The 24,079-nt window shown below is 42.8% G+C and overlaps 2 protein-coding genes across 4 annotated transcripts in view; both read left to right on the top strand.

Annotated features, from left to right (window-relative positions):
• Positions 1–8,422, top strand: part of kank4 (KN motif and ankyrin repeat domains 4) — a 51,421-nt gene extending 42,999 nt beyond the window's left edge. For all 3 annotated transcript variants that reach the window (XM_062555865.1, XM_062555866.1, XM_062555867.1), the window contains exons 5-10: positions 286–543; positions 1,298–1,382; positions 1,599–1,818; positions 2,349–2,491; positions 5,123–5,323; positions 5,790–8,422. In XM_062555865.1, the coding sequence (XP_062411849.1) occupies positions 286–543; positions 1,298–1,382; positions 1,599–1,818; positions 2,349–2,491; positions 5,123–5,323; positions 5,790–5,900 (1,018 nt within the window). In that variant the 3' untranslated portion in view covers positions 5,901–8,422. The remainder of the gene's footprint in view (positions 1–285; positions 544–1,297; positions 1,383–1,598; positions 1,819–2,348; positions 2,492–5,122; positions 5,324–5,789) is intronic.
• Positions 8,423–10,822: 2,400 nt separating this feature from the next.
• On the top strand, positions 10,823–18,053 carry LOC134102096 (uncharacterized). Its single transcript, XM_062556090.1, has 5 exons — positions 10,823–11,368; positions 15,440–15,670; positions 15,963–16,277; positions 16,512–16,643; positions 17,759–18,053. The coding sequence occupies exons 1-5, from the start codon at positions 11,270–11,272 to the stop codon at positions 17,795–17,797; spliced, it is 816 nt and encodes a 271-aa protein (XP_062412074.1). The 5' UTR covers positions 10,823–11,269; the 3' UTR covers positions 17,798–18,053.
• The last annotated feature ends 6,026 nt before the right edge of the window (positions 18,054–24,079 follow it).

Consider the following 24,079-nt stretch of genomic DNA (forward strand, 5'->3'; position numbering starts at 1 on the left):
CCGCCTCTATTCGCTCGCCGTCCTTGAGGGATTGCGGGAATGCCGTGGCCCCGCGCTTCGGAAGAAAAACTCGGATGAAGGAGCAGATTCATTCTTCTGAATAGTCAGTTCAACAGGGCTCCTTCAGAATCCAGTTTTGAACTCTGCGCGTACTGAAAACACCCACACATGCGCACACACACGCACACACACACACACACACACACCCACACACACTTTTATCATCTACTAGTTGACACAGTGAAGCCCAGAGGCCCCTTCATCGAGGCTGTTTGTGTTGTCCAGCTATGAGAGCACCTCCAGTGAGGAGTCCAGTGGGGAGGAGAATCAGGAGGAGCAGGAGCAGGAGCTGGAGGATAGCTCTGAACCGGAGGAGGACAAGGAGCAGGGCCACGAGGCAGGCGCCCAGGCCCAGGAGGAGGCCACCTCTGCTGGGGCTCAGGGGGAGGAGGTGGAGGAGAAGGAGGAGGCTGGGGGTCCGGAGGGGGCCGCGGAGCCCGCAGGAGCAGAGGCCTTCATGAGCTCCCCAGAGCTGCCGGTCAGGTGAGATCAGAGGACCGCCGGGGGGGGGCAGCCAGGCGAGGGGATGGGGTCCGCAGCCAATAGAGAACAAGACACGGCCAGGGAGTGGGTCTATGGGTGTGCCAGGGACAAGAGGGGCAAACAGTATGGATTTAAACTGTGCAGGGTGAAGGTAGCCGCCATCCTTGGAAAAGCCACAGTAAAGCAGGGGCAGTATGTTTCAAATGTGAGGAGAGACAGAGAATGGATGAAACCAAACACTAATAGAGTCCATTTTAAGAGCCCGTAGGCAGAGGCCTTCAGCACAACAGGGGCACAATTGTGGCTTTTGTTCAGGCCATCAGTAGCCCGTAGCGTAGCCATGTGTATTATGAGACAGGTGTTGAGGGACAGCTTCATAGGCCATACATGCAAACCTAGCCATGCGAGGCGCAATAGGTCCGCCAGTCTCCAGCAAAAACAGGGCTAGACTTTCATATGGGTTTAAAATTGGATCTTTTCAAAGGACTTAAGCTCTCAGCATGTCATCCCAACAGGTAGACATGGTAGGCCATTGCGGAGAGAGAATGTGGAGAGAAAGTAGCAGCATGGTTCCCCTTTTTGCCCAGCATGAAAACCATAAGTGAATGTTTGACATTTCCTTTTACGTTTATATTCATGGCATTACAGTATGTTTGTACACTCTGGATGATTCAGAGACTGGATGTGACACACATGAAATGTTTCTTATTTATCAGCCTGTTTTGGTTGCTATATCACCTCTCTATCCTCACAGTGAAGTTGTTGATAAAGAGTTCATGGCCGCTTGTTATTACCTGAAGGATCGCAGAAATGAAGTTGACAACCCAAATAAGGAGATGGTAAGAAGCAAACTTAATTGCTGAATTACTGTTCTGACCTTATAATTCAACACCCAGAAACACCCAGGACCGTAGCCTAGTCCACTTTTCCTTCATGAAATGAACTGAACTTACTTGATGGTCGCTCAGACCGTGGAGTAGCTGTGGGTGCTGTGTGTGTTTGGACGCACGCCGGTGGTGCTCACTGCTGCTCTGGTGCTGCTTGTGTGTCCACAGAGGCAGGTCCTGATGGTTTTGTACCAGGAGTGGTTTCGCGTGTCCAGCCAGAAGGACTCGCAGGCGGACACGGTGACCCTCTACCTGAGAGAGGTGGGCATGGCCACGCCCACCCTCCTCAGCTACATCGTCAACCTGGCCGACGGCAACGGGAACACGGCGCTGCACTACAGCGTGTCGCACTCCAACTTCCCCGTGGTCAAACTGCTCCTGGACACAGGTGAGGCCTTCAGCAGAGCTACAGTATCCACATGCAGAACATACACTCACTCACATACACACTATCAAGTCAAGTCAAATCATTTTTTTTTTCTATAGCACGTTTACTTGACGGCTGACCCGCACCAAAGTGCTTCAGAGTAAAGTGCATAAAGTGCAAAGAAAAAATAGAAGACCTTAAGGCACAAAACAAGAACATTTAAGTAAAGGGCTACAGTGTACAGACAATGACTGTAGGACTTAAAATAATACAAAAGGAGACACAATTAGAAATGTAACCATAGGACACTATGAACAGGCACTTAAAAGCACATCATAAACACATGGTGACATACTTTAAACAGTACAGATGGATAATTGACTTTTTATATTATTATTATCCTGGAAATTGCACACTCCCTTTTATCAATTTCCCCAGAGGGAACTCTCTTTTTATTATATGAATGTGAACAGAGCAACATTACATTACACGTGCCCCTGCCTGAGTGGCTGTACGCTCCATCAGTGTCCCTCTCTGGCTGTATCCCTCAGAGCTGTGTGCTGTGGACCACCAGAACAAAGCGGGCTACACAGCCATCATGCTGGCGGCCCTGACTGCAGCAGAGAGCCCAGAGGACGTGGAGGTGGCCCAGCACCTCCTGCAGAAAGGCAACATCAACGCCAACGCCAGCCAGGTAGTGTACACCCCTCCCCACTGATCACGCAGGGAGCAGTTACTGCAGCCATACACAAGCAGACTGTTCTACATTCACTGCCAATGTAAACAGCGGACATATTCAAACAAATACTGATCCTGTGATGTACTTCTGTGGCTTCAGTAAAACCTCAAATTGTCAAACATCATCACTGTTTCGCTTCAGAAGCAAATAAACTGGCAGAGGAATGAGTTTGGAATATTGTTAACTCAAACAAGTGTAGCAAGGAATTGGCCTCTGTTCTATTTGCAGAGATGTAGAAAGGAGGGTCAATCATTTGCACAAATATAAGATCATTGCTGTCACCATAGATCACTTTCTAGTTCATGGATCACTTAGTCCTTGTTTTTTGGTTTTTTTCTCAATGAAGATTCCCATTAAAGGTCCGTTTTAGTCCAGGACTAGGCTTTATCCATATATGAGAAACTGGCCCTATATTATACTCATATAGGTTATCAGTGGCTTCTCTCAACACATCTGCTGATAGCTATAATACTCCTGGTTATGCGCCATGCAATTACAGTCGCTCCACCAGGCTCAGCATGTGTTCCCAGCCATACAGCATGTCTTACTTGGTACATGTGCTGTACATTGTGTACAATACAGGTGAGTTCAGCACCTGTAGTATCAAAAGGTCCTGCATTTACTGCTGTTAAGTCACACTGGTTGCAGATGTCAGCAGTAAATAGCTGACCGTACCTACCTGTTCTATTTATGATGGTGTTATCCCTACCCCCGATTAGCACTCTCTCAAGGACCAGATAAGATGTTTGTGAGTTAAAGGGATAGTTCGGGTTTTAAGACACGAAGTTATATGGGTTCCCTGTCAGCAACGTTGTGCATCAGCACTGACTTACCCCCGACAGCGTCCTGTGAGCCGAGATCCAGCCGGTTTTTGATCGTTTTTGATGCTGAAGAAAGTAGTCCGGCATGTTTCTGGGGTCACGAAAGTAAAGTGTTTTTCTTCTCAAAACCATATTATGCGTTGAAAAGAGTGATATATTTGCACCACAAAAACATTGTCCAGCTGTCAGTAGCGCGCAGTGATAGGAATCGAGAAAAATAGTGCCAAGATAACGAGGTTTGAATTTTTCCTGGACAACGTTTTTGTGGTGCAAATATATCACTCTTTTGAACACGTATGGTTTTGAGAAGAAAAACACTTTACTTTCGTGACCCCAGAAACTTGCCGGACTACTTTCTTCAGCATCAAAAACCGGCTGGATCTCGGCTCACAGGACGCTGTCGGGGGGTAAGTCATTGCTGATGCACAACGTTGCTGACAGGGAACCCATATAACTTTGTGTCTTAAAACCCGAACTATCCCTTTAAAGCCTGCGTACATAGGTGTCGGCATAACACTGACATCAGATTCCTTATTGTTTTCGGTCCAACTCTGCCACCACTGCCGTGTCCATTACTGTTCAGTTCTAGTTTTTTTTTGCTGTCGTTCAGTAAAATCCATCGTGTAAAGAATGCCTGTCACGTAAACATTTCAGCGCTGATGTACACGGCAAGTGACAGCACAGTCATGTTCGGTGCCTATATGTGGAGCGCTTTAAGCCCATCTCTGTCTGACGGCATTGAGTGATCTGCTCCAACAGGACAGGACCCAACCCGGTGTTCTTGGTCAGACATGCCATAGATCCGCATAGAAATGTAGGATTCTGATGTTCCCCCTTGAATTGCACCAAGTGCATCATGGCAAGTCTCGAGTCCTCCCGCTGTGTGCTGTAGGGCAGGCTACTGCTGGCAATTGGCAGCTCCCTGTGATCTGGAGATGCGTCATCATCGTGACCAGTGAGCTGAATGACCCACTGGGTCATTCCCTAGAATGCCCCCTGCTGTGGTGGTCTGTCTGGATTCGGGAGTGTTGCTTCAGAGCCAGTGAGAAGCTCTCCTTTTAGAGGGACTCTCATTGTTGCATTGTTGAGGGACTCCCAGATTTCAATGCAAACAAGCTCCTAGACAGCGTCTGGCTAAAAATAGTGGCACACTCTAGTTCTGGATACAACTGTGCCATCATACCCTGGCATTGTTTACTTACATGAAAGGAATTCAGTGGAGACACGTCTTTTCAAGCGCATCAGATTTGTACGCATGAGATTCTTCTCATTGCAGGATTCACAGTCATCTTCCTCTTTTCCTCCTAATGACTTGTGTCTTGTGTCCTCATTGTGACTGTCCCACTAAAAATAGTGACACACTTAAGTAGTGTGGCTATTGCAAAGCACTCCGAACAACTGTGACTGAGACATATTGCACATCAAAGTAATTAAGTATAACATCTGATTAGTTATTCACTAATCGAAACACTCTAAATCTACACGATTCTCTGCTATCTCTTAAAGCTTACATAACTCCTGGTTCCTCTCAGTGTCTATACCCAGAGAGCGAGCCCCAACATTATGCCTGCTTTACTTGTAATTTAGGAAATGTTATTGATCAAATGGGAGCAGGAACGCTCCACTGAATGTGTTCTGCCCTGGAGCAGTTCTTTACAGTCCCTTTAACTCTTTTATCCTTTATCTCTCTCTCTCTCTCTCTCTCTTCCTCTCTCTCTCTTTCTCTCTCTTCCTCTCTCTCTCTTCTCCTCTGGCGTGCGTCCAGACGGGGCAGACGGCTCTGATGCTGGCGGTCAGTCACGGTCGCACGGCGATGGTGCGCGTGCTGCTCAGCTGCGGTGCCAGCGTGAACGTGCAGGACCACGACGGCTCGACCGCGCTCATGTGTGCCTGTGAGCACGGCCACGTCGAGATCGCACGGGTGCTGCTCGAGCACCCCGACTGTGACACCAGCCTCAAAGACAAGGTAAAAGGCAAAGAGAGAAAACACAACAACCCCCTAGGAAAGAAAAGAACTGAACACACTGCCATCTGGTGGCCAACAGTAGTCAGTGCAATTTCAAACAGGGATTGATGTTGGGGAAGGATGAACGCACTGTTATCCGCGTCCTGCTAGGTCCTGATGATGAAGAAAATGGCCGTAGTCTTTCAGCCACATGACAGTGAGATTGGACAGCCCCTTGATTAATGACTCTCTGTGTAGTGAATCCTTTTGGATTAGATCCACTATACTAATCCCTTCTAGAGTGTCAGACTTGCTGTTGGATCACAGCAGTGGACCATTCCCTCTCCCCTTGCCCTCTGCCCCAGCAACAGATGGAATATTTGATCACGCATGTGACCCTAAAGCCTAAATCTGGCCTGGTTTAACGCGTCCCGTAATGTCCCACCATTAACAGTCTCTCTCTCCCTCTCTGTCTTTCTGTCTCCAGGATGGTCACACAGCTCTTTCAGTGGCCACTCAGGCTTCCCACATGGAAGTCGTTGACCTTCTGCAGGCCCACACAGGTGCCCAGGCCTCTCAGGCCGCGGCTCCCCAATGAGCCAGGGGAACCTGGACGACATTCCTCCTCTCCAGGGAAACATCAAGGACACAAAGGCTGCTTTCACCAACCAGCTGCCTTCCGTTGGCCTTCCATCCAGCAGGCCTCTGCAGACCTTCAGAGGACACGACTCACAACCTTACTGGTATTCCAGAGCCTTGGCCAACATTCCTTTGGGACTAATTAGAATCTGGCAGGTTGCCAACGAGAATCAGAATTCCGTATGCCAAGGCGGAGGAGGCTCGGTGGCATGGGAACAGGGTCCTGGTTACTGAGAATTCCGAGATCTTTTCTGCTGCAAGACAAAAACAGAGGTGTCGAGGTGTCCTCTGAAGCACATATAGCTACTCTTCGAGCTCTTAATCTGGACCAGGCAGTGTCCACCGATTATGTTATTATTTCTCAACTGTTATTTTTTACCATTTACAATTGTTATATTTTTGTCAGATAAGCCATCACCAAGGCAGAATTTTTATTATTGATTCACATTATTTATTTTGTATTGCACTTTGTTTATATTTAGTCTGTCCTATTTTGCCCATTCTGATGACAACCTGATCAATGACTCACAAGTCTTCCAATATGAAGGTTTAGCAGTTGGGTACAGCCAGGTAAGTTTCCTATCAATGAATGCATAGTCATGTACGTGACACCAAAGGAGCTGGACAAGCAGGATGAGCTAAAGCCAGTATAAGCTCAACGGGATGATAGGTGAATCCTCCAATGCCATGAGAAGTGCTCTCAGAAGACTCCCTCAAAAGGAGGAGAGGTATTTGTATATGAGCCCTTTTATAAAAACAGGTATCCAACCAGTCTGGACAGCTCTTTCTTAATATTCCAGAGTCTTTTGGACCTCAGTCCACTAAAGTGCAAGTTAATGGAAAAGGTGAAGGGCAGAAAGCAAATAGCAACGTAGCAAACAGGTTTCTTGACAAAGCCAAAAAAAAGCAATTTAACATGCCGCTTTGCCAGTCTCATACTCTGGTAATATGACCCATTCTAGAACATGCACGCACTGAGACAAAGAATCCGCTCCCTTGATTAAGTCTGAATCTGAAACCCACAGGGATCATCACGCGGGTTACTTTATTTTCATGACATCCACGTTATGAGGGCAGACAACTCCGCTCCATGGGGCCTTTTGTGCTCTGGTGGTATCCAGCTCCAATATCAATAGAGCTCCTCAATTAGATCTCCGAGTGGAGGCCATGCAGAGTTTGTCTTAACTCCAGTAAAAAGCATACAGACAGAGCATCCGTGAATGTAGGCCATGACTCACACGTATGTGTGAGTGTGGATGTAAAGCCAATCTGTCCATTTTATTCCCCTGTTTGTCTCTTTGTAGAGCAAAGTATGAATCCAGGACAAATAAATGTAGTTGTACTGTATCAAGTACAGGGTTTTCTATACTATCAGTATAAGACGTGGACAGCTAGCTTTAAGATGTACCATGTTGTCCAGATGAATATGAAGCCACTTTTTAAATGACATCCTTACTGACACATTAATATAACAATGCATTTCTCCCTCTCTCTCCTTCTTGCTGTCCCTCTCATCGCTACTCTTTTCTCGTCATCTTCATCATCGCCCATCAGCTTTTCTGTATCACACCATCCTGCCACTTCTGTCCTCCTCCTCTTCATCCCTATCTGAATGGCAACATCCTCACTGCACCCTCTCACTATCAGAATCTCCACCCATGAATTGTTCCATTTGCAGCACAACTTGCACAAGTGTAAAATGAGTTGCACAGGCAGACAGGTTTGAGACGATGGTATGCGACAAGAGTATATTTGAACGATAATAATTAATTGTAGAGACAAAGATCTATTAAAAGGAACAAAGTTTCCTCCTGCAAAGCCAAGACGTTTCAAAAGACTTAAAGAGCACATGATTCACATGCCTGAGATTAAGTCATCACCCACAGCTATGTATTCTTATCTTATGTTGAATGTCTTTCTGGCCCAAAACATCAATCCTATTTTTTTAAATACCAGCAAAGTTGTGTCTGGCTTTGGAAGAAGAAACGCATACTGATGACAAATCACTATATCTCTATTGAAAAGTATTTATTTTAAAGTCTATATTTTCTAAATATATCTATATATGCATGGAACAAATGTTGGAATTTAACATGTATGAATTCAATTCTGGTCTGGTCTTAGCCTCAAAATCATGTCTATGTAACAAAAAAAAGATGTTCTCAAGAAGGGAGAAGGTTAAATAGTTGTTTGCTTGTTTTCTACTTTGGTTATCTTTCTATATGTTGTCTCCCTCCCCTGAGGCATTGATTGCAAGGTCAATTTCACTATGGCTCACTGGTTAACCTAAAATATGGTGAAAGTGCATTTTTCCTCTGGTTTCTTGGTCATGATAAAAGTTGTGCATTACAGGGCTGAAACATTTCAACTGGATGTCCACTTGTACAAATCAGTACCCATTGCTATTATTCCTAATATATTATGGACCTGTTGTATCCTAACCATTTACATAATAGAATTATAAATAAACAGGAAACCTTGTTTGTCATGTTCTGTTTATTTTATATCAACATCAAGCGCAGCCATGAGCATGCAATGTACACCTCACATTGCAGTGAGTGCATACAAAAATGGGTACTCTTGTACTCCATTCTGATTGGTCTTTGAGACATCACCAGTAACATTTCATACAGCTGGCATTCATCAAACACATAGGACTAACCCTGCGATCCATTTGTATCGTAAGTCACCAAGGGGGCAGGCATATTCCCGGAAGTAGAAACACGAAATGAGCTGGTGATCAACACTCTGCTAACTCCCTTGGACGTCCATAGATTTCAGATTTTTTTGCGATCCCATAACTTCATGTAACATGTGCCCTTTGTCTCCCTTATAGCTTCTGTGTATTCTATATAGGGTATCGAAGGCAAAATTAATTCACTTCTTCCCCGTATATTACGTTGGTTTCCCGTAAAGAAGTATTTTAGCATGTCTGTTGTAGGGAAGCTAACGTTCGCCCGTAATGTTTGGATAAGAAGCTGAGTGAGCCTGCACGAAAACCATGACGGAGAGTCATTCGCAAGATCAGTGAAAATGCGTGTAGCCTACGGTAGCCTACTGTTTGATATGGTAAAGCATTACCTAGAGGCAAGTACACATAATAATAATATTAAAAAACGAACGTTAACAATTTCAGAGGTTTTCGATCTATCAGACGAGTTACAGCAGGCTAACGTCACAAAATGAGTTTGAGTCTGCGCAGTACGATGAACAGGAAACGATTTTTTGTTTCAGCCCCCTCTCATTGAGAACAACGGAGTCTGTTTGTCCATTTCTTTTAGGTCTATGTAAGTCACCCGCCCGAGTTGTAAAGTGTAAATTACCCAGCTTTCTTGCGGTATTTTATGGAGGAACGCCCCCTTTACCTCGGAGTACTTGCGAGTACCCCGAGTTGGGCTTACGACCTGTAAACAAACATGGCTGCGCCCATAGTCGAGATGAGATGACATGTGTTTTCTTTGTATTTGTACCGTGTTGGTCGTTTTAATGACAATGGAATGCTTTAACACACTAGATTGCATTGCTGCTTCAATCCGGTCACCAATTCATACATTTAACGGTCTTGCTGTGCGTGCAATACAATGTAATGATTTGTTTTCCAGCTGGTTTGCTAAAGAGGCTAGCACACAACAATAACAATGACTAGCTAGCCTGCTAATGCCCATCTAGCTCATTAGAAATGCGACAGCACTTGTTGAAATTGCCCAAAAATGTTTTTATTATTCATTCCCATTGACCATACCCAAAAAGGGAAAATGAGGGACATCTGCTTGTGTTCTAGACAAATGTCCAGCACTAAGAGACAGTTGCTGCCCGGTGGCATCCATGTTCTTTCCCAAAAGACTACAAACTCCAGAGTTCACGCTAGCCACTAATTCTCACATGTCGGGCGGGTAAACGTACGAGACTGCCAACACTAAATGGAATGCACCATAATACTGCGTTCATGCAGCTCGGAACCTCGGAGGACCTGCCTTTAAAAAGTCCCGACCTCCGAAAAAATTGTGTTCATGAGATCAGTTCGGAAAATAAATACAGGAAACGCATAAATACGTTATTACAACTGCTTAGTATGGTTGAGCAAGAAGGAAATTGTCTTGGGCGAGTGTTTCTATCTGTGTTGTTAATTTAGTGACAAATTACCCTGCCTATTCGTAATGACAGTGAAATTCACCTCTTGTGTTCTTGCAAGGGTTGGAGAATATGATAGTGACGTCAAGTCGGACACCTCGGGGCACAAAACTTCCGCACGAGTCTCCGAGCAAAAAATCCAACCCGACCTAGCGTTCATGTCATTTTTCCGCTATCGGAGGTCAGAAATTTCCGAAGGTCCGAGGTGCATGAACGCAGTATGAATATCCCAAGTGTAAGGTGGCCTTTCTGTGTCTTATGTGCCCACGTTTCGTGTGACAACAGAAAAAAAGAGAGAATGCATCATATCAAACAGTTTGGACTTTCCCCAACAGTGTATAGCCAGTTTTATAAATCTGTGAGGAGTATTTTCACACTGTGTATGTGTGTTGATTGGATAATAAATGTACACACTGCATTACACTTTCTAATGCTCATCACATTTGTCTATGAACACTACATTCTCTCCCCCATGACACCACAAGACTCATGTTTGATAGTAGAGCAGACAACCCGTGTCGCTGAATGACAGGCTTTAATGAGTCAACGTCACCCACCCAAGTTCCAGCTGATTGCATTTGCAACCACACCCACTTGTGATAAGCATGATTACAATGATTAACGGTAGTTGGAGAATTAAGAGATATTGGCTAGACGTAGCCGGATATAATTTCACAATGTAAACTGCGCTCATTTCCCATTTCCGACATGTTTTCCAATTGTTTGTGTATGAGGCAGAGCAAAAAATACCTAGCTAAAAATACTACCTTAATGGACGCAACGGAAAATTACTTAATTAAAATTATCTGACAAACTGTCTTTCGTGATGTTAACACTCATCCTAACAAAGGTGACTTCGCTTTAATATAGGCTAGGCTACTCAAATCAATCGCACCTGTGTGACTGTTTGAAGGGTGAGAGACGAACATTGATGTGTGGGAGGAGTGTCTCTGAAAACAGATCAAACTGCAAATTGATCCTGTTGAGATCGTGATATTTATGTCAAAAGAGTCTGTCACAAAACTTTTCACGTGAACGACGTTTTTACACACTGATCGAAGACACCTGACTTCCTTTGTATTGTTCTTACTGAAGACACTATCCTGCCGGGAGGTGGGCTGAAAAATAGGTTTCTGCCTAGTCTTCTTCAGAAGGACGACTTGAGGAGTTACTGTTGTCGGCAAGGTTGACAGGCTGATGTGCGCCATGATGGAGAATATTGAGATGAAACTTTTCGCCTCATTTGGGTCATCTTTACATCACTGGACAAAAGATAAGGACACCGAAGTTGTGCTGGTATGGTTGAATTAATTCATGGCATTTAGGTTTCTGCTTTTAGCGCTCAAACAACCAGAGCCCATGCAGATGTCCATAATCCAAATGTAATATCACAGCGAGCCATGTTTGACATGTTAGGTTGACTAGGCCCAACATCTAACATCTGTTTATCTGGAAAGCTGTCACTGAGGGTCCGACAATATCCATGGTAGGCTAGAGTTAATTTTTGTTTAATGAAACTGTTGCTGAGCATGTCTTGTTTTAAAGCATACTCTTATGAGACTACAAGATCATTTAAAAATGAGCTGTTGAAGGCAGAACTGTCAGTCCTCACTGGAGATAGACTTTGTACAGAATTGATTTGGGCTCGTGATTCATAGCCCAATCCCAATCAATGTCCGGACTCACGAACTCACGGACTTTGGTGCGCGTCCTCGCGAAATTCATAAGGGCTTAGGGCTGTCCCAATGTGGAATTACAACGGGCGGGAGGGTTTGAGTACACTTACCGAGCCCTTTCAGTGAGTCTGCATCGGTGCAGACTTAACCTAAGGGAATTACCCACAGTTCTAAGTGTTGTGACGTTTACCGCGGAGATCATAGAAAAAAACAGAAATTAAGGTAAACAACAGCACCACGACACACGTGCATGGTGCAAATGTTAGCAACGTCTTTGTTAGTAGGCTAAACATCGCCAAGGTACATGTGATCTCGTGAAGTGCTGTCCCAATCCCAAAATACATATCTGAGCCCATGTGGCCTCACACACTCACTTAGCACCTGAAATCAATTAAGTCTGAGTCCTTAGTTCTAGTCTTTAGGGTTGACATTAGCTACGTTTACATGCAACCATCGGAATGACCAATCGGATCGGTGGAAGTTTACATGGCAAGGAGTATTTTGGATGCGCGCGTTTACATGCAGCTTCACGCACATATAGCCTGCTTGCAGTTTTGCTCCCCGAGATGGAATAGCCTAGGGCCAGGCTATGACGTTTGAGGCGTGAGATATTCCCTACTTCCAATCCTCTGCCTCTGCTTTCTTCTGTTCAAAAGCAACATCATAGGCCTAGAGTTTCGTTTCTTTTCCTTATAATTAGAATGACTAAAACGACGAAAATATAAACTAAAATTGCGTCCTCCTAACACACTCACTGGCCGATTTCACACTGCACAGCAAGTCGGTCAGCAAATGCTAACTTCATGCACAATACAGAAGTATTCCGAAGCCAAAAATGTAATCTGACGGGGTAGCAAACCACCAAAACGTCTGACTGTTCGCTAGTTGTTTTGCACCTCAGATGTTGTTTAACAAGTCCCAGCAACACAAATTCAAACTTGTACGGAAATGCATTCAATCGGGTCCTTGCCGTCTACCTAGCTTCTGTTCTTTCAGACATCGCAAAATATCTGTCTCCACTGTAGTCTCCGAAACATAGTCTACCTGTTAATATTTGCCTTTCAGAAAACGAGACTTCATCACTGCATTTCAGTCGTTGCTTTTACCAAAGCCTACGCAGCTGCCAGTTAGCTATCCAACTGCCTGCAGCCTAGTAGGCCTAGGCTACTTCCTAAACTTCAAAGATGCTGTCAGATTTTGTGGTTGTTTTGAAAGTGTCACGAAACTAAATAGCCTATTCTTCCGATGCCATGTTATCCGTCACTGTTCAACCCATAGACCTAAAAGAAAATATGGTTCAACCTCACGCCCAGTGCTTATATGTTTACACCTAACCAAAGATCTTTCATTACTAGCTTTAACCCTCTCTGCCTACACCGTGGTGGCTTTTTTGATAAGAGAAATATCGCGCCTCCTTTTCTGAACATGCGCAGAAGGGAAGAGTAGCAGAGAACGATCCGATCCAGTGTAACATGACAACTATTTTACTACCGAACGTGTCCGTTCCACCTCTTTCAATCCGATCCAAATTTCAATCCGATCGGCGATTTTCATTCCGATTGTCTTGTTTACATGAAGGAATTTCATTCCGATTGGGCCTGAATCGGATTAGAAAGCGTGCATGTTTGGGATTGGGCCATTGACACAACAACACAAATGATAGAGTGAGGCCACACAGGATGTATACCTTTGTGCTCATGCCACACAACCACAAATATCGTAAAGAAACTGTAATGAAACACCTAAAAACAAAAAGAAAAGTCTCTGACAACTGCCTAGTAGTATCCCATTCATTCAGTAGCAGTGGCCTTTTGCTTTCAGTACAATATCAAGTTGTTTTCTTACATGCAGTGTGCATAGTAGCCTATGGTAGAATTGAACCTTGTTTGGCTTGCTGACTATGTTCAGAACTGCTTGAAATTTGACCTGTGGGATCATTACATCCTCTGAATGCATGCAATACAGTACATGACTTTATATGTAGGCTACAACCCCTGCCACCCAGTTGTTTAATTTTTTTGAAAAAAGCCAGATCACAGACATGACACAAAACTAAGTTCATTTCAAATGGCAACTTTCTGGCTTTAGGAGACATTAAAGGAAATCAAGGAAAAAAATAATTAATCAGTAACAGTTGCTTGTTTTAGACCAACCAGAGGGGAAAAAAATATGGAATCACTCAATTCCAAGGAAAAAAATATGGAATCATGAAAAACAAATTGACAAGAACACTTCAATGCACCACTAGTACTTTGTTGCACCACCTCTGGCTTTTGTAACAGCTTACAAAGGCATGGACTTAATGAGTGACAAACAGTACTCTTCATCAATCTGGCTCCAACTTTCTCTGATTCCAGTTGCCAGATCAGTTTTGCAGGTTGAAGCCTTGGGATGCACCATTTTCTTCAAATTCTACTACAGATTTTCAATTGGATTGAGATCCAGACTATTTGCAGGCCATGACATTGACCTCATGTGTCTTTCTTCAAGGAATTCAACAGTTTTTGCTCTATGACAAGATGCATTATCATCTTGAAAAATTATGTAATCATCCCCAAACATCCTTTCAATTGATTGGATAAGAAAAGTGTCCAAAATATCAATATAAACTTTAAATAATAAATAATAATTTAAGCATTATTGAAGATGTAACGATCGCCATCTCCCCAACGCCTTTACCTGACATGCAGCCCCATATCATCAATGACTTGCTTTCTTCAGGCAGTTGTCTTCATAAATCTCATTGAAATGGCACCAAACAAAGTTCCAGCATCATCACCTTGCCCATTGCAGAAACGCGATTCATCACTGAATATGACTTTCATCTAATTATATCCACATTCCAATGAGATTTATGAAGACAACTGCCTGAAGAAAACATGCACATTTCCTCAGTTGTTGATGATATGGGGCTGCATGTCAGGTAAAGGCATTGGGGAGACGGCTATCGTTACATCTTCAATAATGCTCAATCCAATTCTGTAGTAGAATTTGAAGAAAATTGTGCACCCCAAGGCTCCAACCTGCAAAACTGATCTGGCAACTGGAATCAGAGAAAGTTGGAACCAGATTGATGAAGAGTACTGTTTGTCACCCATTAAGTCCATGCCTCAGAGACTGCAAGCTGTTATAAAAGCCAGAGGTGGTGCAACAAAGTACTAGTGGTGCGTTGAAGTGTTCTTTTGTCAATTTGTTTTTCATGATTCCATAATTTTTTCCTTGGAATTGAGTGATACCATATTTTTTTCCCCTCTGGTTGGTCTAAAACAAGCAACTGTTACTGATTAATTAAATTTTTTCTTGATTTCCTATAATGTTTCTTAAAGCCAGAAAGTTGCCATTTGAAACTAACTTAGTTTTTTGTCATGTCTTTGATCTGGCTTTTTTCAAAAAAATTAAACAACTGGATTAACATCCTCCAAGACTGGTGATTCCATAATTTATGCCAGGGGTTGTACATTTAGTGACTGTACAGAAATCTGCCTGCAGATGGTGGTGTTGTCAGATGAAGTTTGAAAAATGTACACACACACACACACACACACAAGCATGCAGTATACACAGAAGCAAACACACACATGCACACACTCATTTACATATACACAAGAGTAGGGGATTGAATGGAATGTGCACATTTTGTGCTGCTATGCAGTACATCTATTTTACGGTAACTTGTGGCATTTCATCCTAGACTCAAACCAAACCAGAAGTGCCATGTGAGGGCAAAAAGGCTGTGGGGGCTTTGGATGAACTGGTGGCGAAAGATGCCCCAGCAGTGATGTATGTGGAGGGAGAAGGAAGCCCACCAGTAAATGACACAGGCCTGCCTGCTGAAGCCATTGAGATCGAAATGGAGGTCTTGCACCCCTGTAAGGATGACATTATGGGTGTTGAATCTGGAGACCCCTCAGTTTTGTCCCCTGTAAGTCTACCATTCAAATTCTTCAAAAGCTGATTGTTCTGCCATAGATGGGGTGGAGTAGCCTTCCCAGAACTGCAGTAGTAGGCCTACCGCACAAGCGGTGTAAATGACATCATGCCTGTTGGACTATTCAACTACAAGAACCTCATTCATCATTTACTTGAACCAAATAATCATTCTCTAGTAACTAGCACAACTCTCATCTATTTTTATCATCTGAATGTTTTTCACTTCTGTTAGTCGTTCAATCTCCACCTAATAATTCATGAATCCCAAACGTTTTTATTTTAAGGGTCCAGAGAAACCATTGACACCCTGGGATTGCAAATCAAACAAACTCAAATGGCGAAGGATGGAGGTGAAGACTATTGGCTTGGTGGTGAAGGACGTCATCTGCCTCCCCTATGAAACCTATCTCAAGCAGGACGACCTATACTATGTCCCTCGTAACAAGGAGAGGGAGATTCTTGCCTCCATGGGGCTTGTAGCGAGAATAACAATCGATTCCTCTTGGCTAACTGAGGAGATGGAGGGTCGCCTGGCTTCACTTTTCAAGCACCGATTCTGTAGGAGCCATACAGAAAAATTCCGGTTTACATATTTACAGGTAACGTATTTCTCATATTTGCCCATGTATTATTGGTCATTTAAAAGTAAAACCTATCGCATATTATTTCAGCATTCTTGCCTTGCTACTGTATGCTACTGTAGTAAACCAGTGATTGTTTATAGCATCAATCAATGGGGTCAAAGTGTACCATCACCATTCTAATGTAAGCTGCACTGTTTTTAGTGTTGACTAAATGCGTAAAATAAATGAACTTTTTTCTTCATTTTTCAGTGTTTTCGTGGTTCCCGTGTGCTTTTTGATCCAAGTGTACCATGTCAATCTTACACTGCACAGGAAGTTCTCAGGATTTGTGAAAATGGCTCTCTTTACATCCTAAGTCATCATAATGTAATAAACACAGTGGTAAGTTGAATGTCGAATTGATTTGGTCATCACCGGGATCAGGGCATGAGTCTAGACCTTGCCTGACCAGCCAGACCCACATCAAGATGTAGGGTCTGGGAACTCGCTGTTGGCAGGGCTCAATTGGAGGGGTCGCATAAACAGTTGTCTTTCAAATTCTCTCTCGACGAAATAGGATAGCGCTAAACGAATCATCATCTCGTTTTCAAGTAGCAGGATTCGTAACGGTTGCAACTTCTGGTCGCAATTCAGTCATCATTATGTTAAGCCCGCCCACCGACTCTATACATGATGTGATTGGTTCGGTGGTTTCTGCCTGAGCCCAGCTCCCAAGTTAAACGGAGAGATGCTAAACTAAATTAGATTTGCTGCTGCTAGGGGCATCTAGATTTCTAGGCTAGTCTAGACCCTCTCCCATTCAAAATTCTACCCAACCAAAAATTGCTGGGCCAGTCATTCTCTGATATGGGACGGTCCTCTGTGATTTAGAGAAGCGCTTGAACACTTTAGATCAGGGGTCTCCAACAGGTAGCTTGTGAGCTGCTTCCAAGTAGGGCTCCAAAAGGTTTGAGCAAGATACATCTGATCATGCAGTCACTTGGGGAACATGTTAAAATTCCTATGAAATCAAATTCATAGTCTACAAAAAGAGAAGGTAAGCAAAAGGGACATTTTTTTAAAAAAAAACATACTGTGCAAATCTTATTCAGCGGTTCTGGGTGGAGATCGGCTATGTGAATACATGGCATGCTTCTACTAACATGAAAGTTCTCGGCCATGTCCATTTTGTCAAAATGTTTTTTTGTTAAAAAAAAGGTTGGAACCATGCTTTAGACCATGTCAGTGCTGAATAACCTGGACAGCATATATTCTTTTAGAAGAAGTGCAAACAACTGAGCTCTTGTTGAAAAGACAGATGTGTTCACATTGCTTCTGACAGGACTTGTTAAGAGGTTACTTAAACATGAGTTCAATTTATCCATTTGTAAAGCCCCCAGGAAATTTAAAGCACATCCTCAGATCCCCATGGTCCAGATCTCAACTGAGAATTGACTTTGTGTTAGCCAGGCTAGTTTATGAAATGTTCATTATTTCATGATTATTTTTCATTACAGAAAGACAAGTTCTGGGACCCTTTGAAAGCCTGCTGTTGATTTTCACCGCTGTTTTCATCTGTGGAACCTACAGTACAGTAAGCATGCAGCTGAGGACTCATGGGCTGCAGTGCATCCACTTCTCTCAAGGGACACGCTACTGCTTTTTAGAATCTATTTGAAATCGTATGATGGATGGGTTACAACACAACTGTGAGACCTGTTCCTTTTAAAACAATATGGGGTCTCTTTACATTTTTGATTCACTTAAATCATTGTATTAACTAATTTTTTTATGAATAAATATCTTTCTGTACTTGGCCCTAAGTAGTGTTTTGGTCATGAAAAGGAATTGTGTTAAATTCAGTCTGATGTATGCAGCGAATTTGTAATCCATGTCAGTTGGCTTATGACACATCACTTGCATTGATGGATACATATTCCCACATAATTTATGTAATTGCAGAACAGACTACGCTTTTTGGGCCATCATTGCATGTCATCTGGACTTAGTTAATCCCCACACTGCATTGGTAACAGATGTTGACTCATTTTTGTATGTAGGCCCACTGGTTAAAATGATTGACCGTTATTAGACATATTCTGAAAGCTCCCATATTGTAGAATATAACCAGTATGTGTGGTTAATATTGATAACCACCGTCTTGGTACGAATTACCTCAGATCGCTAGTTCAGGATATGTGGAGCCAGCTCACACAAAGAAATCTTAACTTTGTAATACACCACAGGTGTTCCCCAGGGGTCCATTACTCGATTACCATACTTAAGTATGATTTTCACAGAGTATCTGTACTTCTTTGAGTATTACTATTTTTGGAAACTTGTGACTTTTCCTCCAGTACATTTCAAAGACAAAAATACTGTTCTTGACTCCACTACATTTAGGCTAAGTGCTCTTTACTTTTAACCACATTTGATTCTTAATCTTTCATCGATTCTGATTCTGAGTTCCTAATTCATACCCATTTTCACTACCCTAGAACCTAATCTTTACTGACTGTGATGTCAAATTCTAGACCAAACTCTGTACCTACCATCACTTTAAAAAGTATCTTTCTCCAGTCTAAAAAAAAAATGGCACAAATGAAAATGTTCTGTTGACCACTGCTTTATTATCATTGTGGATTAGCACAATATCGTCGTCGCAACGCTTGTGTGGGGATCTGTGTTGCACGCTTCTCAGAATGCTACTGTACGTCTCTGTAACTGGAGTGAATCTAAATAAAACAAACAAACAAAAAAAGAAAATCTGCACAATTTGGTACAATCCGGAGGAAGCGAATGGCATACTTATGCTGTGAAAGCATATTCTTACCTGTAGTGTTACAATATGCCTACTCCTCTCCCTTGCTGATGCAGCACAAGCAGGCAGACCAAAATCACTGCAATTAAACATAAGAATGAGTACTAGTAAGCACACACGGATACCTCTGGACCCAAATAAAAGCAACACAAATGTATCTTTCACAACTGTGGACATAAAATGCTAACCTTTCTGGCAGACTTCTTCTGCACAGGTAGACTGCTGATCTCAGGACCAGTGTAGGCTGCTGGATGACTGACAACCTCCTCCTCATCCACAAAGGTCTCCGCCTGAGTCCCAGCTCGACCCTGGAGGAGAGCAGAAGCAGGACTGGATGTGCTTGGGACCTCCATCCCACAGACTGGGCCCGGGTTGTCCTCCACAGGTTCAGGATCTGGACCTTGTTGGGAACTTGCATAGAGTCCTACTACGCGTCCCAGGGATTGTTCCTGACTCCTGAGCCTTGTAAGCTGGGAAGGCTCTGCCCTCCCTCCCCTCCTTTTTTTCAGGAGGGCAGTACAAACCTGTAACAGTGGAACAACTAGGTTGAACAACCGCAACAAGCTGAACGCCAAACTGAGTTTGGTCATCTTCTGAAATATGGGCTTTCATTGAAGTGCCCGTTGTTATCCAAAATAAATTATTTGCTATATAGATGAACAGATTAAAGATTGCCTAACCTTCAGGACACAGGTCAGAAAGTGTCCATTGCTGGACGATGGAGAGGCCAGGAAATCTTTTCCAATGGCCTCTGAATACGTGAAGGCCTTCCCATAGTGTCCAGCTGCTAACAGCCTTGCTGCATACAACACTCCAAATGTCTGAAAAACACAAAAACACAGCTATGTACATTTCTGACATTAAATGCCTGAATATCATCTTTGGGTCAAAAACATGTTCATATGACTCACAAAGTGGACATGTCTCCGTTGAAAGTCATCCTACTCATCGTTAAGGGATGCAGGGGCCGACATCACAGGACAATTTTTTAATACAGTAGGTCTAGTAAAGAACGGCTAAGTAAAAAGTCTCTCTCTCTCTCTTTCTCTAGTGTAAATGTAGCATTAAATAGAGACGTACCTTTGAACTCTACTTTATACAGGCCTCCTAGTGATACGTCATGATATATTAGCACCATAGGTTCTAATATGCTAATATTCTAATAAGCAAATCTCTGCCGTGGTTAAAAACAGCTTCTACCAGCTTAGAATTATAGCCAAAATTAAACACTCCCTGTCATATCATAATCTGGAAACAATTATTCATGCCTTTATAACATCACGGCTGGATTATTGTAACTCCCTTTACCTTGGTCTCCCCCAGTCCCTCATACAACGCCTACAAATGGTCCAGAATGCAGCAGCAAGACTCTTAACTGGGTCAAAAAAGTGGGATCACATCACACCTGTTCTTGCATCCCTTCATTGGCTGCCAGTGCATCAAAGGATCCACTTTAAAATACTACTAATGGTGTTCAAAGCCCTCAACGGCCAGGCCCCATCTTACATTTCAGATCTCCTAATACCCCACTCAGCCACTAGATCCCTGAGATCTTGCAATCAGGGTCTTCTACATATCCACCACTCCAGACTAAAACAAAAAGGTGACAGGGCCTTTGCTGTTGCGGCTCCACGTTTGTGGAACCAATTGCCACCACACATACGTGATGCCCCCTCCATCTCTACTTTTAAATCAAGGCTCAAAACCCACCTTTACACCCTTGCTTTCCCTCCCCCTTAGTTTGATGGTTTTGTGTTTTAAGTGTACTTTTATTTAGTTTTGTTATTTATTTATTTTTACTTATCATTATTATTATTATTATTATTATTATTATTATTATCTTATTTTATTGTATTTCATTGTTTATTGTAGGCCTATATTATTTCATGTTATTTCTTTATTTCTTTACCTATTTTTATTACACTATGTACAGCACTTTGGTCAGTGTGAACTGTTGTAAACGTGCTTTATAAATAAATATTACTTACTTACTTACTTACTTACTATATATATCAATTTTGATGTCACAATACTTCATCCGTGCTCCAACATTCCACCCGAACTACTTTGAATTCGACGTCATCTGAATTAAAACCAAAAAAATTAAAACGAAGCCTCTAAAATCTACAGGTTTTCACAATTAATTGTAGCCTACAATAAACATTTGCTAACCACCTAATGGTAATTTAACACCTTAAGTTACAAATGTGGTGTACAGCATCAATTAATGATTAACCAGGTCCATCACTGTCCAAGTGTTAGAGGCTCCAAGCTAATTTGGCTTTACCTGGAATAACGTGTTTACATTCTCTTGTTCTGAGCTTAGGCTACTGTTTTGGCCAACACTAGCAAAAGTTGATACGTTTGCTGAAACTTGCCCGCTAATAAACACATTATGCTGAATGCCATTATTGTTAACTGTTCTTAGATGTAGGCTAATAATCTATGACAATTTCACTGCATTCTTTACAGTAGGCCAAGTAACCATTATGCATGTGACGAATAAACATCCTTGTATACAACATTAACAGTCAACTCTTCAGAACCACGGACAGCAACACGTCATTGCACTTCGGGGGAAGGGGCCAAGGGGAACTTCTAACGTAGGCCTACTGTAGGCCACAAACACACCTTACTGTACACATGGACTTACCTGTACTGTAAATCTATCGAGAAACTGATAATTGCGACTTCTTGGAGCCATGTAATAGCGTCTCCTTCTCACCAAGCCCATAGCCCATATTTTCTGAAGCGACTAGTTGTAGACCATTGGCGTCTGGTAAGTAATCAGCACATCTGCTGTTCGCAGAGACCTACATGGGACCATTAGGCCACCGAACACTGTCAGAAGTAAAATGGGTAGACTGAGTACCTTCCACATATGCCATTTCCTTAGATTGTAGACTAAAATATTATCAAGCAATAATAGGCCTACCCATAAATAGTTTGTATTTTCCACAATCGGCTTATAAACATAAGGTGCATTTTTATCTCGACTGCGTCTCCCATAGCCTATGTGGTACAGTTGAGACACCCATTTTCAAATAAAGTAGGCCTAACTTGTTCGAGCTATGCATGTCGTGCGCGCACAAACACAAACACACACACACACACACACACACACACACACACACACACACACACACACACACACACACACACACACAAGCACCTGTAAAATGTGTTACGTGTTTAACAAAGCATTTATTCTTAATGACCGTTTTACCTCCCACCATCTAGACTTTTTATTTATCACTGAGTCTTGGCTCTCTGGTGATGACATCATTGCACTTGGTGACCTTTGCCCTCCTCAGGGCAGCTTCTTAAACTCGCCTAGGCTCTGCGGTCGTGGTGGTGGGCTAATTACAGTGTTTAAGAACAGTTTCAAATGTAGATTTGTACCTACTGATCTGTTTTCTACTTTTGAACTACAGCTGTTTAAGATTAACGCATCTGTACTTTGTGCCTTAGTTTACCGTCCACCAAAAATTAATTGTAAATTCATTCAAGAATTTGCTAATCTTCTGTCTTATATGGCCTCTCGTGCTGATAATTTACTAATCTTGGGTGACTTTAACATCCACATATGCTAAACCTTTGGTCAATGAGTTTTTAGGCCTTGTTGACTCTTGTGCAGTCAGTTATGGCCCCTACACATCAGAAGGGTCACATACTAGACCTAGTATTGTCCTCTGGTTTCTCAGTTTCCAATGTTAATATTGTTGATACTGGTGTGTCTGATCATTTTATGATTTTATTTGAATCTGCTCTGTCTTGTCCCACCCCTCCCTCCCCTTCACCCTACTCCCTTGTCAGAGCTATTCATTCCACCACAGCCTCACATTTCTCTCATAGTTTCATGCTCTTTCTTTCACCTAGATTCGCTTTCCTCCTGCACAGACACTGAGGATCTACTTACTCTTTTTAATACTTCCTGTCTTGCCACTCTCGATTCTGTAGCTCCTTTAAAACAAAAGCGGTGTAAACCCAATAGGTCAACTACTCCTTGGCTTAATTCCACTACCCGTTCGCTCAGAAAGGCTTGCAGGAAAGCAGAGCGGAAATGGAAACAAGATAAACTACAGGTTTCCTACAATATATTTAGAGAGCATGCACGGTGAAAAAATTGTTCACTTTTTCATAAAAGCATGAAACTTGGTACACTTGTACAGTTTGGGGCCCTGAACATTTTCAAAGATGGAGCCATCGCGAAAACGCCTCGTGGCGGCCATTTTACTTTCCGCCATTACCGAATTATGTATTTTGCATCATATCTCCTGAACCAAACATAACACAGAAAAGGTGATGTCTACCCCTATGTTTTGATGGTCAAGGATTACAATGATACCATATATAACATCATAAACTGTTCAGGTGAAAAGTTAATGGTGAATTCAGTGATGTGAGAAGGAAATCATAGCATCTGGGAACCTCGGCTATCATGTCTGTCGCATGCAAGTTGTGTAGAGTTCCAAAACATCCTTTTGTTCATTAAAGGTATACTATGCAGGATTGGCGATTTCATCGCCGGTTTCGCTTTCACTTTTCATTTTCGCTCGTTTTATGCTTGCATATTTATCTGCAGAGCTTCCCCTACAGCTTTAGCGTGTATATTTTACAAAACTCCTCAATCGGTCAGTCTGCCGTGCCTTTTCATGAGACTTTACATGACACTTCCTGGAGTAGAGCATGGGTGCGTGCCCGAGGTCTCCTGAAGTTGCAAGCGTGGTTCTACCGCTACAGACCACTGGGGCGGCCAAAAAAAACACTGTTCGACCGGTAATGACTCATTTAATCATATATAACAGTATGGAACGAATTGATTAACTGAAAAACATTGCATGGTATACCTTTAACTCTGACAATACTATAAAGAGTAGGACAATATTCAATATGACATCAACAACTCCGCTTGAAAAGAATATCTCGAAGACAAAGATTTACTATGACCAGTCCCACCTCTGACTCTTCAGTCACAACCATGTCCGACGAAGGGAACTACACCAAAGCCAAAGAG

The sequence above is a fragment of the Sardina pilchardus genome, chromosome 15, assembly GCF_963854185.1.
Source record: "Sardina pilchardus chromosome 15, fSarPil1.1, whole genome shotgun sequence".
Taxonomy (NCBI): domain Eukaryota; kingdom Metazoa; phylum Chordata; class Actinopteri; order Clupeiformes; family Clupeidae; genus Sardina; species Sardina pilchardus.

Coding starts and splice junctions, on each gene's coding strand:
- LOC134102096 (XM_062556090.1), top strand. CDS start 11,270: ATGTGCGCCATGATGGAGAATATTGAGATGAAACTTTTCGCCTCATTT. Junction 15,671..15,962: donor ACCCCTCAGTTTTGTCCCCT/GTAAGTCTACCA, acceptor TTTTATTTTAAG/GGTCCAGAGAAACCATTGAC. Junction 16,278..16,511: donor TCCGGTTTACATATTTACAG/GTAACGTATTTC, acceptor TTCATTTTTCAG/TGTTTTCGTGGTTCCCGTGT.